The sequence below is a fragment of the Microcaecilia unicolor genome, chromosome 14, assembly GCF_901765095.1.
Source record: "Microcaecilia unicolor chromosome 14, aMicUni1.1, whole genome shotgun sequence".
Taxonomy (NCBI): Eukaryota; Metazoa; Chordata; class Amphibia; order Gymnophiona; family Siphonopidae; genus Microcaecilia; species Microcaecilia unicolor.
Genome location: NC_044044.1, coordinates 46,690,587 through 46,705,931, shown reverse-complemented (window position 1 = coordinate 46,705,931; position 15,345 = coordinate 46,690,587). Strand labels below are relative to the sequence as shown.

Here is a 15,345-nt window from a genome sequence, read left to right as displayed (position 1 = left end):
TACGAAGGCGGTAGAACGAGAGGACATGAAATGAGATTGAAGGGGGGCAGACTCAAGAAAAATGTCAGGAAGTATTTCTTCACGGAGAGAGTGATGGATGCTTGGAATGCCCTCCCGCGGGAGGTGGTGGAGAGGAAAACGGTAACGGAATTCAAACATGCGTGGGATAAACATAAAGGAATCCTGTTCAGAAGGAAAGGATCCTCAGGAGCTTAACCGAGATTGGATAGCAGAGCCAGTGGTGGGAGGCGGGACTGGAGGTTGGGAGGCAGGGATAGCGCTGGGCAGACTTATACGGTCTGTGCCAGAGCCGGTGGTGGGAGGCGGGGATAGTGCTGGGCAGACTTATACGGTCTATGCCAGAGCCGGTGGTTGGGAGGCGGGGCTAGTGCTGGGCAGACTTATACGGTCTGTGCCCTGAAGAGCACAGGTACAAATCAAAGTAGGGTATACACAAAAGTAGCACACATGAGTTGTCTTGTTGGGCAGACTGGATGGACCGTGCAGGTCTTTTTCTGCCATCATCTACTATGTTACTATGTATGATTGGCTCACATATGGGCACCACACTTCCCTTTAAATTGGCAAAAAAAAAAAATCTAATTTGCACCTCTGTCTGACTGAATGCATACATCTTTTTTTCCACCTGTGTATATTGACTGACAGGATAACTGACTTAAAATTTGCACAGTTACATTGATGGATTGTAAACTATTTTTTTTTTTTTAGTAGAAAGAATACTCTGGAATACAAGTTTATGGTATGAAGCTCCAGGGGGCAGGGGAGGTAAGACTCAGAAGCAGCATCAAAAAAATAGGTGTGGCATAGAATGGCCTCCCAGCTCAGGCGATAGAGAAAGCATGGGGCAAGTACAGACGGCCCTAAATTGCGAAGGGAAGGGCAGCAATCAGCCGAGAATGAAATCGGCATAAATTCCTAAATCTACCGGCAGACTCCATTATCGTATCTTTCCAGTAGTAATGCTACATGAAAGGTTGAAGCTTCACTCATTTATTCATTAATTCATTCATTCATTTATGAATGGCATTTACTTAACATATACCAGGACGTCAAGGCAGTTTACATTAGGGGGAAACAAAAAGAAATAAATCCACCAAAGTAGAAAAAAACAAGATTTGCACTGAGATAGTTGTACACCAGACCCCCCTCCCTCATCAAAGGCCAAAGCACTCTTGAAAAGCTAAGCCTGTCTTAAATTTCCTAAAGAACAGCTCTGAATGTAGGTGGAATGGAGGAGGGTCCCACAAAGAAGCTAAAACAGACAAAGCTGAAAATGATCTCTGGAAAGAGGAGGGGACTGTCAGTCTGTTCACCTGAAAAGACTGGAGTATACAAAAGAATATGGAATCAATCCAACAGGTTATCAGAGATGCATGGATGAACAGAACACGGCAGCCAATCTGCTTCGAGTAGCCCTTTGGAGCTATTCAGCCATGGGAGTGTTCCAGTAGGACACCATTACCTGTGTACAATACCTAGTATGTATCATTTTCACCTTGTCTGCAGTTGGGAGCAGTGAGCCTAGTGCATTGATTGGTTTAAATTGTGTAGTATTGTATGGGGACTAGGCAATGTTTTTTTCCCCAAAGTTTTAGCTTGAAGGCAGATGCTTAAGCTTCCATGATGTTCATGCTGATTGTGATTTCGGAGTCAATTTCTGATGGGTTGTTTTTGAAAGGAATGAAGATTGTAACATCATCCACATATAAAAACGGATTGAGTTCATGGTTGGATAGGGACTTGGCTATTGGGATCATCATTGGGTTGAATAAGATGGGTGAGAGTGGTGAACCTTGTAGGACTCCACATTCTGTTTTCGGGGGGGGGGGGGGTGGATTTCTGAGTTTGCCTCGACTTGGTATGATCTGATGCAGGGGGAAAAAATAACAAAAGGAATGGAGGGATAAGTCAGGTACCAAGTGATACACACCAGGGCCGTCATGCAGCCAATGAATTAAGATTATAAACTAATCCAAACAGGTTTTTAAGGTGCGCCTAAAGAGGTTGTAGTTGGGTTCTGAGCAAAGAGTGTGGGAGTTAACTTGTACAGCGCTGCGTAACCCTAGTAGCGCTCTAGAAATGTTAAGTAGTAGTAGTAGTGAATGCCTTGTGAGGACTCTAGTGGAGCCATTTTCCCTTTTCCACTGGGCCAAGAAGCCTCAAACAGACTAGTCCACTCCACCATCTAGAATGCTGGGCTGCAGGATGCCTCTTATAGAGCAGAGCTTTCAGTTCGTACATATCTGCCTCCATCTGTTGGTGGATGGTGTAAAACCACATATTTTGGGGCTAGTCTGGTGAATGGAAAAGAATAAAGACTTATGATGTCATATCAATAGTTGCTTATGTTCAGTACAAGTGAAACATCATCATAAGCCACATTGAGCCTGCAAATAGTTGGGGAATGTGGGATACAAATGCAATAAATAAATAAATAAATCATGCAGGAAGGAGTGGCCTAGTGGTGGACTTTGGTCCTGGGGAACTGGGTTCGATTCCCACTTCAGGCACAGGCAGCTCCTTGTGACTCCGGGCAAGTCACTTAACCCTCCATTGCCCCATGTAAGCCGCATTGAGCCTGCCATGAGTGGGAAAGCATGTAACAAAAATAAAATAGATACTACTGGAGATTCTACATGGAATGTTGCTACTATTGGAAATTCTACATGGAATGTTGCTATTCCCCTAGCAACATTCCATGTAGAAGCCTGTGCGGCCACATTGGTGATCTGCAAGGGCCGACTTCTACATGGAATGTTGTTAGTGGAATCTCAAATAGTAGCAACAGTGGAGGAGTGGCCTAGTGGTTAAGGTGGTGGACTTTGGTCCTGAGGAACTGAGTTCAATTCCCAGTTCAGGCACAGGCAGCTCCTTGTGACTCTGGGCAAGTCACTTAACCCACCATTGCCCCAGGTACAAATAAGTAACTGTATATAATATGTAAGCCGCATTGAACCTGCTATGAGTGGGAAAGTGCAGGGTACAAATATAATAAAAAATAAATGATAGCCCAAACAGAGCTGCAGTTTTATTTAACTACAAGCAAAAACTATAGGGCTCTCCACACAAGAAATTACGTAAAGATCAAGAAAATTGAACCGTCCACAGTTAAAAATAAGCACTGGAAAAAAAACCCTGCAGGTTCAACTTCTCTGCAAGAAAATTGCATCACAAAGCTACGCCTCCTGTTCGACTCGTTCCGACCGCGGCTCTTTAGCCTGCGTCGGAAAGTGCCTGTTCTCTACCTCATTGGCCTGAGAGCGTGGGGGAAGAGTTTTCATCCAACCCTCTTAAGCACGGGGTAGGTGTGAGAGTAAATTTTGGCAGGCATTGCTAACAGAGCCCCGAACACAGGAACCTGAGAAGGCGGGGACAAAGAAGGTAAACTAGGGAGGAGGAGGGGGGAAGAAGGAGAAGGCGGGAGCGAAAGCAATACGAATTTTTGTTTTTAATGCAAATAACCACACGTCTGCCCTGCCCATTTTTATCGAAGCAAGAAAAGAGACGTAAATTCAACTTCGGTCGTCGGCTAGGAAATAATTCGAGAAACATAACAAGAAAGGGAACGCGAGAAGAGGTGTGTCCTACGTGGGCCACCGTCCGCTCCTCCTGCTTAGCAGCAGCCGCGCAGGAGCAGTGCTCTAGCCGTTAAACTACTGAGGGAGGGAGAGTGGGAGAGCGCGCGCGCGGGGCCTTGCTTATATCTACACACGTACGCACGCGATCGCGAAGCAGCGCGACATTCGTGTCATTATTATCGGCCGCCAGCAACGTCGAAGTCGCTTCGCGGTTTTAATTTCGTGTTTCGTTGCGGGGGAGGGTGTGTTTGGGATCGACTCGTGCGTGCTTTGCTTTTGGGGTTCTCGCGCGCTTTTTTCCCCCCCTCTCCTCACACACCTTCTGCTGCCGTTGATAGTCATTTGTATTCGAGGAGCGCGGGTGGTGGTGGTACGGCAAGAGGCCTCTCTTCCCCCGGTTGCGTGGGGGGGTCAGTATGTCCCGTTCCAACAGGCAGAGGGAGTACAAGTGCGGGGACCTGGTCTTCGCCAAGATGAAGGGCTATCCTCACTGGCCTGCCCGGGTGAGTGGCTTCTATTTCCCTGCAGGTTTCCCCCTCCCCCTCTTGTTAACTGGCGGTGGGGGAGCTGCTGTTTTGTTTCGCTATGTGTTATTTACGATTGAGATATTACACGTATGTGTATAGTATGTAAAAAAACAAATTCTAGTATGAACAATATATGTTACATTGCACGTATTACACGTATGTGTATAGTATGTAAAAAAACAAATTCTAGTATGAACAATATATGTTAGATTACATGTATGCATATAGTATGTAAAAAACCATAAATTCTAGTATGAACACTATATGTTTGCACGTATGCGTATAGTATGGAAAAAACAAATTCTAGTATGAACAATATATGTTAGATTACATGTATGCATATAGTATGTAAAAAACCATAAATTCTAGTATGAACACTATATGTTTGCACGTATGCGTATAGTATGGGAAAAACAAATTCTAGTATGAACAATATATGTTAGATTACATGTATGCATATAGTATGTAAAAAAACCATAAATTCTAGTATGAACAATATATGTTAGATTGCACGTATTACACGTATGCGTATAGTATGTAAAAAAACATAAATTCTAGTATGAACAATGTGTTTGCACGTATTACACGTATGCGTATAGTATGTAAAAAAACATAAATTCTAGTATGAACAATGTGTTTGCACGTATTACACGTATGCGTACAGTATGTAAAAAAACATAAATTCTAGTATGAACAATATATGTTAGATTATGCGTATAGTATGTAAAATCATAAATTCTAGTATGAACAATATGTTTGCACGTATTACACGTATGCGTATATGTAAAAAACATAAATTCTAGTATGAATATATGTTACATTGCACGTATTACACGTATGCGTATAGTATGTAAAAAGCCCCCTCCCTGCCCATCTTCAAGTCTTTGCTTAAAGCCCACCTCTTCAATGCTGCATTCGGCACCTAACCCTTACCGTTCAGTGAATCCAGACTGCCCCAATTTGACTGCCCCTATCGGACCGACCGTTCACTTGTCTATTAGATTGTAAGCTCTTTGAGCAGGGACTGTCTCTCTTTGTTAAATTGTACAGCGCTGCGTAACCCTAGTAGCGCTCTAGAAATGTTAAGTAGTAGTAGTAGTAGTAGTAGTATGTAATAAAACAAATTCTAGTAACTATATGTTTACACGTATTACACATATGCGTATAGTATGTAATAAAACAAATTCTAGTAACTATATGTTTACACGTATTACACATATGCGTATAGTATGTAAAAAACATAAATTCTAGTATGAATATATGTTACATTGCACGTATGTGTATAGTATGTAATAAAACAAATTCTAGTAACTATGTTTACACGTATACATATAGTATGTAAAAAAACAAATTCTAGTGTGAACAATATATGTTAAGATTACATGTATATGTATAGTATGTAAGAAAACATAAATTCTAGTATGAACAATGTTAATTACACGTATGTGTATAGTATATAAAAAACATTCTAGTATGAACAATATATGCTAGATTACACGTATTACACGTATTACACGTATGCGTATAGTATGTAAAAAAACATAAATTCTAGTATGAACAATGTTTGCACGTATTACACGTATGCGTATAGTATGTAAAAAAACATAAATTCTAGTATGAACAATATATGTTAGATTGCACGTATTACACGTAAGTGTATAGTATAAAAAAAACAAATTCTAGTATGAACAATGTATGTTTGCACGTATTACATGTATGTGTATAGTATGTAAAAAAAACATAAATTCTAGAATGAACAATATATGTTATGTATAATATACGTACACACTTGAAGACATGAATTTTAGTGGCAAATGTGTGTTCAGCTTAGTATACGATCTTAAGTCTTAAGATCAAGTTTGAAGGATTTTTTTTAGATTGTAAGCTCTATTGAGCAGGGACTGTCTATGTCAGCACTGCGTGCGTCTAGTAGCGCTAAACAAATAATAATGATGGATTGGATCCTTAGGGACTACTACTGGGAGATTATGATGTGCGTGGGAGGTTTTTTGCATTTGTGAGTGTTTTTGTACATGCAAGTGATTTTGAAAGTGCAAGGTGGCACGGGATAGGTCTCAGTAGAGGAGTAGCCTAATGAGAACCAAGGGAAACGGCTATTGACACCCATAACGCCTTGTGATGACTCTGGGCAAGTTAATCCTCCAGGTATAAAAATAAGTAGCTCTATGTAATATGTGGACTGGTTCGATTGTAATCAAAGAAAAGGGGGTATATCAGATCGCACCCCCTTTACTCCCCCCCCTTGCAAAAGAAATTTGTAGGTCCTCGATTTGAAAAGCGAGAGCCACGACGTGCCTGTTGCTTGGCCGATTTGTTTCAGTACATTTTTTTAATGTGATATGAAACTTTGAACATGCACTAAATATTTAAGATGTGCTAAACGACTGAATTGATACTAACAAACCTGCATCCCTAGTAGCAGCTGTTCCTATTGTATAGGTATGGGGGTTTTGTTTATTATTTAACTTGAAAGGTGATGTACATGTTGACCTTCAGTAAAATGCACCTGCCAGTACTATCTTTCCCAAGTGGAAATAACTTAACTCACACCCAGGCACAAGGAGTAACACTAGCTACATGCAGTGTAGCAGGACTTGCTTATCCACTTTTACCCTGGCTTAGATTTTATTTATTCACCTTTCTGGTCTCATGTTCATCCTTTTTTTCTTTTTAACTAGTCCCCTTTATTTCTTTAGTCCTGTAAATTTTTCTTATCTATCTCCTCCTCCCCCCCTTTATAATGTGCGGTAATTGCCCATGTGGCTTACTTTGCTTACACCTTATGCTGTCAAACAAAATGTTTTACTGCATGTTGTGTTGATATTGTAATGTAGCATATTATACTATTATCTATTATGTTATTATAAGCTTAGCAGAGATTGGGTGGCAACACCAGTAATTGGGAAGCAAAGCCAGTGCTGGGCAGACTTACACAGTTTGTGCCCTGAAAATGTCAAGGACAAATCAAGGTTAGGTATACATATGAAGTATCACATACCATATGTCCACAATGAGTATTCACGAGCAAATCTCTCATGAATTTTCATTGTGGATATCCTGAAAACCTGACTGGCAAGGGATACTCCAGGACTGGACTTCGGAAACACTGAACTAGGGTGTTTGAAGTCAGTCATTCTAAATGGCCCATAAGAACATAAGTATTGTTCAAAGGTCCATCAAACCCAGTATCTTGTTGCCAACAGTGGCCAATTCCAGGTCACAAGCACCTGACAAGATCCCAGAACAGTAAAACAGATTTTCCCACTTCCATCCTAATAATGGCTTATGGACCTTTGTTTTATAAAATTATCCAAACCCTTTTTTTTAAACTGCTTTTACCACATTCTCTGGCAACAAATTCCAGAGTTTAATCACTCATTGAGTGAAGAAATATTTTCTCTGTTACGTTTTAAATTTACTACTTAGGAGCTTCATTGCGTGCCCCCTAGCCCCAGTATTTTTGAAAAGAGTAACCAAGCGATTCATGTCTACCTGTTCCATTCCACTCAGTATTTTATAGACCTCTATCATATTTCCCTTCAGCTGTCTCTTCTCCAAACTGAAGAGCCCTAGCTGCTTTAACCTTTCCTCATAAGGAAGTTGTTCCATCTCCATTATCATTTTTGTTGCCCTTCTTTGTACCTTTTCTAATTCCACTGTATCTTTTTTAAGATGTGACCAGAATTGCACACAGTATTTGAGGTGCGGTCACACCATGGAGCGGTACAAAGGCAGCGTAACATTCTCATTTTTGTTTTCCATTCTTTTCCTAATATAGGTATTAATTCATACAGGAAGGTTTTGAATTTCTATACTGATTCCCTTTTTCCTGTACTTCATGATTAAGATTTAAGTTCAAATACAGTCAAACTGTGGAGAAACTTTGTATCATCTGCTTCGGTTTAATAAACTGTAATTTAGCTAATTTGTTTATTACTACACCTACAAAGCTTCCAGAACCCACAATTTAGGAATTAGGCTAGAGAAGCCAAATGGAATGTGGGCTAGAGCAATATACTCTCTTAGATGAAAGAATCCTGCTTTGGGAGGAGAAATGTTTCTCATTGGTCAAGGGGGAGGTACATTATTTTTAGTAGTAATGTAGAAACAGGACAGTGTCTTCTAAATATGTTTTTCACTGCATGCCAAAATGTGATAGAAAACAAATTGTAGCATTTCCAGCATATATTCACAATCAGAAAGACTTCTTTGCCATCAGGTCCTTGGGCTTGTCTCGGATGTATTTTTTTTTCATGTGAACGTGTTTGCTTTTGAAATATGTTGATGCATTTGATCAGAAGTGGGATTTGGCATAGAGCATACCCGTTATGCTTATTTGATTTGAAGTTTCCAAAAGCACAAGTGTGTGTGTATATATATATATATATATATATATTTATATATATATTGCTTAATCAGAATGTTTCAGCTGATAATTTATTCCCTTTCCTGTTAAGTTTCTTGTCAACACTATGCAGGGGAAGAAAAACAGAGGCTTATTTGTATGAGAACTGTACCTATAGGTTTGAATTATCCACCAAGTTTTCTGGTCTGCTTCAGGACTCTGCAATAAAATTGTGGATGTAGAGACTTAATGGCTGCCTTATGGAGTGCCCCTAGGGCTCTGTACTGGGTCTGGTGCTATTTAACATTTATATATGATCTAGAAATGGGAACGATGCGTGAGATGATTGAATAGTTTTGTGTCATGTGGATTACCTTCTCAAATGTGAATTTAACACATGCAGACTGGAAAAATTGCAAGAAGACCTTAGGAAATTGGGAAGACTGGGCATCCAAATGGCAGATAAAATTTAATGTGGACAAATGCAAAGTGATGCACATTGGGAAAAATATTCCAAATCATAGTTGCCTGATGTTATGGACAATACACTGAAATCTTTGTGCAGCTGCAGCAAAAAATAGCAGACAGGATGCTAGGAATTATTAGGAAAGGGATAGAAAATTAAGGCAAAGAATACTATAAAGACTCCCCCCTTCATGGTGCGACCCACATTGAGTATTGTGTGCAATTCTTGTCGCCATAGCTCAAAGATATACTGGAACTAGAAAAGATTTAAAGAATGGCAATCAAAATGATAAAGGGGATGGAACTCCTCATTGGAAGAAAGGCTAAAGAAGATAAGGCTTTTCTGCTTGGAAAAGAGATGGCTGAGGGTGGAGAATCTGATAGACGTCTACAAAATCCTGAGTGGTGTAGAAAGGGAAAATGTGAATCGGTTTTATTTTTTTCAACAAGTAATAAAACTTGGGAACACTCAATGAAGTTACATGATAATACTTTTAAAATGAATAGGAGGAAATATTTTTTCACTCGATGGATAGCTAAGATCTAGAACTTGTTATCAGCTGGCAGTGTATCTGGTTTAAAAAAAGATTTGGACAAGTTCCTGGAGGAAAGGTTTATAGTCTATTAACATAGACATGAGGAAAGTCACTGCTTGCCCTGGGATTGGTAGCATGGAATGTTCCTGCTATTTGGATTCTGCAAGGTTCTTGTGACCTGGATTGGCCACTGTTGGAAGCAGGATACTGGGCTAGATGAACCATCTACTACTAATAATTTCTGTAGTACTACTAGACATATGCTGTGCTGTACACATTCTATGCAGGTACTTTCCTTAGCACCTGTTACAGATGAATACAGAGACTTGTGGGTTGTGACCATCTTTCAGCAGGTGGAAAATAGAGCAGTGAACTTTATAGGAGTGGAGGAGTAGCCTAGTGGTTAGTGTAGTGGACTTTGATCCTGGGGAACTGAGTTCAGTTCCCACTGCAGCTCCTTTGAGTTCAATTCCCACTGCAGCTCCTTGTGACTCTGGGCAAGTCACTTAACCCTCCATTGCCATTGGTACAAAATAAGTACCTGAATATATGTAAACCACTTTGAATGTAATTGCAAAAACCTCATAAAAGCGGTATATCAAGTCCCATTTCCCTTCACTTAGTCCGTATATCTCTATCTCCAGCAGATGGTAGACAGTCTGTCGCAAACTCCTGGCTTCATCTGTGCTATGGTTCCTGTTCTGGATTTCTTGGATCAGTAGAGCCTGGATAAGCTTAGGATAAGCGGTGCCAGCAAAAACACATAGTGAAAACTTTTTTTAGGTATATTAAAACAAGAAGCTGGCAAAATAATCAGTTGGACCTCTAGATGACCGAGGGGTAAAAGGGAAACTCAGGGAAGACAAAGCCATAGTGGAAAGATTAAATTAATTCTTTGCTTCAGTCTTCACCGAGAAAGATTTGGGAGAGATACAGGTGCCAGAAACAGTATTCAAAGCTGATGAGTCAGAGAAACAATGAAATCTCTATAAATCTGGAAGATGTAATAGAACAATTTACAGATTGAAGAGTAGCAAATCGCCTGGACCAGATGGTATTCATCCCAGAGTATTAATAGAATTGAAAAATGAAACTTGCATAACTGTAAATTCTGTTCAATTCTGGTCGCCGTATCTCAAAAAAGATAGTGGAATTAGAAAAGGTGCAGAGAAGGGCAACAAAAATGATAAAGGGGATGGGACTACTTCCCTATGAGGAAAGACTAAAGCGGCTAGGGCTCTTCAGCTTGGAGAAAAGGCAGCTAAGGGAAGATATGATAGAGGTCTATAAAATAATGAGTGGAGTGGAACGGGTAGATGTGAAGCGTCTGTTTACGCTTTCCAAAAATACTAGGACTAGGGGGCATGTGATGAAGCTACAATGTAGTAAATTTAAAACGAATCGTAGAAAATCTTTCTTCACTCAACGTGTAAATAAACTCTGGAATTTGTTGCCAGAGTTTGTGGTAAATGTGGTTAGCTTAGCAGAGTTTTAAAAAGGTTTGGACGGCTTCCTAAAGAAAAAGTCCATAGACCATTATTAAATGGACTTGGGGAAAATCCACTATTTCTGGGATAAGCAGTATAGAATATTTTGTACTTTTTTGGGATCTTGCCAGGTATTTATGGCCTGGATTGGCCACTGTTGGAAACAGGATGCTGGGCTTGATGGACCTTTGGTCTTTCCCAGTATGACAATACTTATGTACTTATTGTTAGTAATATGTAATTTATATTAAAAATCAAGCATGGTACCGAAGATTGGAGGGTGGCCAATGTAATGCCAATTTTTAAAGGCTCCAGAGGTGATTCAGGAAATTATAGACGGATGAGCCTGACGTCAGTGCCAGACAAAATGGTACAGAGTATTATAAAGAGCAAAATTACAGAGCATATTCAAAAGCATGGATTAATGAGACAAAGCCAACATGGATTTAGTCAAGGGAGATCTTGCCTCACCAATTTACTACAATTCTTTGAAGGGGTGAAATAAACTTGTGGATAAAGGTGAGCCGGTTGACATTGTGTATCTGAATTTTCAAAAGGCATTTGACAAAGTACCCCATGAAAGACTCCAGAGAAAATTGGAGAGTTATGGGATAGGAAGTAGTGTTCTTTTGTGGATTAAAAAAAAGGTTAAAAGATAGAACACGGAGGGTTAAATGGTCAGTTTTCTCAATGGAGAAGGGTAAATAGTGGAGTTCCCCAGGGTTCTGTGCTGGGACAGCTGCTTTGTAACATATATTATTTATAAATGATCTAGGTATGGAAGTAACTAGTGAAGTAATTAAATTTGCTGATGACACAAAGTTATTCAAAGTTGTTAAATCGCAAGAGGATTGTGAAAAATTATAAGAGGACATTACGAGACTGGCAGACCGGGCATCCAAATGGCAGATGACGTTTAATGTGAGCAAGTGCAAAGTGATGCATGTGGAAAAGAGGAACCCGAACTATAGTTACATGATGCAATGTTCCACATTACGAGTCACCGACCAAGAAAGGGGATCTAGGTGTCATCGTTGATACATTGAAACCCTCTACTCAGTGTGTGGTGGTGGCTAAGAAAGCAAATGGAATGTTAGGAATCAAGAAACAAATGGAAAAGAAAAATGAGGAATTTATAATGCCTTTATATCGCTCCATGGTGCAACCGCACATTGAATACTGTGTTCAATTCTGGTCATCGCATTTCAAAAAAGATATAGTGGAATTAGAAAAGGTACAGAGAAGGGCGACTTCCCTGTGAGGAAAGGCTAAAATGGCTAGGGCTCTTCAGCTTGTAGAAAAGATGACTGAAGGGCGATATGATAAGACGTCTAGAAAAATGAATGGAATGGATACACATGAATCGCCTTGTTTACTATTTTCAAAAATATTAGGATTAGGGGGGAATGCAGTGAAGCTACAAAGTAGTAAATTTAAAACAAATTGGAGAGAATATTTCTTCACTCAACGTGTAATAAAACTCTAGAATTTGTTGCCAGAAAATGTAGTAAAAGCAGTTAGCTTAGCGTGGTTTAAAAAAAAAGGTTTGGGTATCTTCCTAAAACAAAAGTCCATAAGCCATTAAGATGGACTTGGGAAAGGGAAGGAGATTTGATATACCGCCTTTCCTTGTCATCAGCTGCAGATGAATCCATTAACTGATGGGTTGTATCCGCCTAAACACTGAACTTTGTCTTATAGGATGGTATGCTCCTTGGTTAGTCAGTATTTCTCATAACAAAGCAGAAGGAATAAAGAGTCATAATAAATCCCCTTCCTCACAGAGAAGCAGCATGAACGGTAGAAAATAGCAAAAACTTTTAACACCAAAATCAGTCATTGCCCTAAACAGAGAAATGAGCAAACCAGGAGAACAAAGCACTGAAAAAGGGTGGGGTTCTGGATTCATCTGCTATGGTTAAAGGAAAGAAAGTTATCAGGTAAGACAATTTCTCCTTCCTTAGCACCTGCAGCAAATGAATCCAGAGACTTATAGGATGTAGCAAAGCAGTCCTCATGTAGGTGGGGAATCTGAAACTCCCATGGAGAGCACCAAACGATCTAAAGAAGAGTCTGCTTGAGCCATAACATCCAGATGACAATGCTTGGAAAAATGATATAGTGAGGATCAAGTGGCTGTTTTACATAGGCCACTATAGCCCGTTGGCTCAAAGAAGCTATCTTTTCAGCATATCTGCTATCTGGCTGGCCTCCGCCTGAAGCCTTTAAGGCACATTCCACAAGAGTGATTTCCTCTTCTTGGGCTGAAACTGGAGCACTCTGTTTTCAAGAGATATGTAGTGCAGCTACTTGGGCTTCGAAGCTCCCTTTTCCCCGACATTACAGGCTGGACGTGGCTGCCAGGAGAGGCGCGCATTTTGGAGCACAAGTGTTGGCGCGTGGTGTGGCTTGTTCCCACCCTATCTAGGGATTGCTTTGATACATCCCACTCGTAATGGATTCATCTGCTTGATGACAAGGAAGAGAAAATTAGGTTCTTACCTTGGTAATTTTCTTTCCTTTAGTCATAGCAGATAAATCCATGAGCCCTCCCTCAGTGGTTCATTGTGTGATTTGTGTTACTTTTATGTTCAGTTTTTCCTGTAGATATGTTCCCTCATTGGGAGAAGTTGGAAAACAGTCTTCAGGATTTCTTTTCAGTTACAGGAGGATGAGTTCATTCCCTCCTTTGAATTGTAGCTCCAGTTTTGGGGCGTTCATCCGCTGTTAGGAAAGTTCATGTTATTATGCTTTGCGGTGTAACACTGCTTTGGAAGCTTCAAATACTGAAGAAGCAGGCGTTGCCCGATTTCTATGAGGGGCTCTCCGGCTCCGCCCGCCAGTGTGGCTGCCGTGTCTGGCTTGGAACCTGGGGCTGGTGTTGAAGGCGCTCCAGTGTTTGCCCTTCTAGCCGCTGAGGCAAGCTTCGGAGAAGGATGTGACTCTAAAGACGGTCTTTTTGGTGGCCATGACCTCGGCAAGACGTGTGTCCGGAGTAACTGTAGATACGGTGCTTTCCTTCCTGTCTAAGGTGGTTTCAGCGTTTCACCTAAACCAGCCCATTTATCTCCCCTCTAGAGAGGAGTTTCCGTAATCTTTTGCCCAGTTGCATCTTTTGGATGTCCGCAGGGCTCTGTTGCAATATCTGAAGGTGTCAAATGCCTTCAGGACTTCTGATCACCTTTTTGTGTTATCAGGTCCCCAAAGAGGGTCTCCAGCATCTAAGGCCACTATAGCCCGTTGGCTCAAGGCTCAAGGAAGTCATTTTTTCTGCGTATCTGCTGTCAGGGCGGCCTCCGCCTGACGCGTTAAAGGTGCATTCCACGAGAGCGATTTTCTCCTCGTGGGCTGAAACGGGAGCACTTTCTCTTCAAGAGATCTGTAGTGCGGCTACTTGGGCTTCTAACTACTACTACTACTATTTGACATTTCTAAAGTGCTACTAGGGTTACGCAGCGCTGTACAGTTTAACATAGAAGGACAGTCCCTGCTCAAAGAGCTTACAATCTAAAGGTAAATGTACAAACAGTCCAGTAGGGGTCGTCAGATTGGGGCAGTCTAGATTTCCTGAAAGGTATAAAGGTTAGGTGCCGAAAGCAACATTGAAGAGGTGGGCTTTGAGTAAGGATTTGAAGATGGGTAGGGATGGGGCTTGGCGTGAGGGCTCGGGAAGTTTATTCCAAGCATAGGGTGAGGCGAGGCAGAATGGGCGGAACCTGGAGTTGGCGGTGGTGGAGAAAGGGTACTGAGAGGAGGGATTTGTCCCGTGAGCGGAGGTTTCGGGCGGGAACGTAAGGGGAGATGAGGGTAGAGAGGTAATGAGGGGCTGCAGACTGAGTGCATTTGTAGGTAAGAAGGAGAAGCTTAAACTGTATACGGTCTGATCGGAAGCCAGTGAAGTGACCTGAGGAGAGGGGTGATATGAGTATATCCACCACTGCCCTATGGAATCTAACCTGTATCCACTAAGATCCATTTCATCCCCACCCATCTCCTGCCTCACTGTTACTGTGGGATTTGTCGGGAGGGCCGACTTTCAATGTAGACCCCACGGGGAGAAGTGTTTTCTGGAGCTTGTGAGCCCTCCCCAGAACTTGTCCTCTTGATGCACCAGGCCTTTTTTGTTGAAGTGCTGTTTTCCTCAGGACCAGCTGTTGTCGCGGCCTCTTCACGGCCTCCTGTGGATGGGGAGGCTGCAGGTGGTCTGAAGCCTTCGGGTCCCCATCTGTTTCTGTGGACCCTGCGCAGAAGCGGCATCGGGTGGTGGCTGTTTCTGAGATGGTTTCGTTGGGGCCCCCTCTCGCTGAAAGATCCTGTTGGTGGCCTCTCCGTGTCCATCCCGGATGGAGGAAGTGAAACAGATTC

The 15,345-nt window shown here is 41.4% G+C and overlaps 1 protein-coding gene and 1 long non-coding RNA gene across 7 annotated transcripts in view; one reads left to right on the top strand and one right to left on the bottom strand.

The window, feature by feature from the left end:
• Nucleotides 1-3,719: 3,719 nt before the first annotated feature.
• Nucleotides 3,720-14,400, bottom strand: LOC115457593. Its single transcript, XR_003939983.1, has 3 exons — nt 14,388-14,400; nt 12,310-12,311; nt 3,720-3,803 (listed from the first exon to the last, which is right to left on the bottom strand). It is a non-coding gene; the product is annotated as an uncharacterized LOC115457593 (long non-coding RNA).
• Nucleotides 3,800-15,345, top strand: part of HDGF (heparin binding growth factor) — a 303,843-nt gene continuing 292,297 nt past the window's right edge. For all 6 annotated transcript variants that reach the window (XM_030187055.1, XM_030187054.1, XM_030187051.1 and 3 more), the window contains exon 1: nt 3,800-4,102. In XM_030187055.1, the coding sequence (XP_030042915.1) occupies nt 4,016-4,102 (87 nt within the window). In that variant the 5' untranslated portion in view covers nt 3,800-4,015. The remainder of the gene's footprint in view (nt 4,103-15,345) is intronic.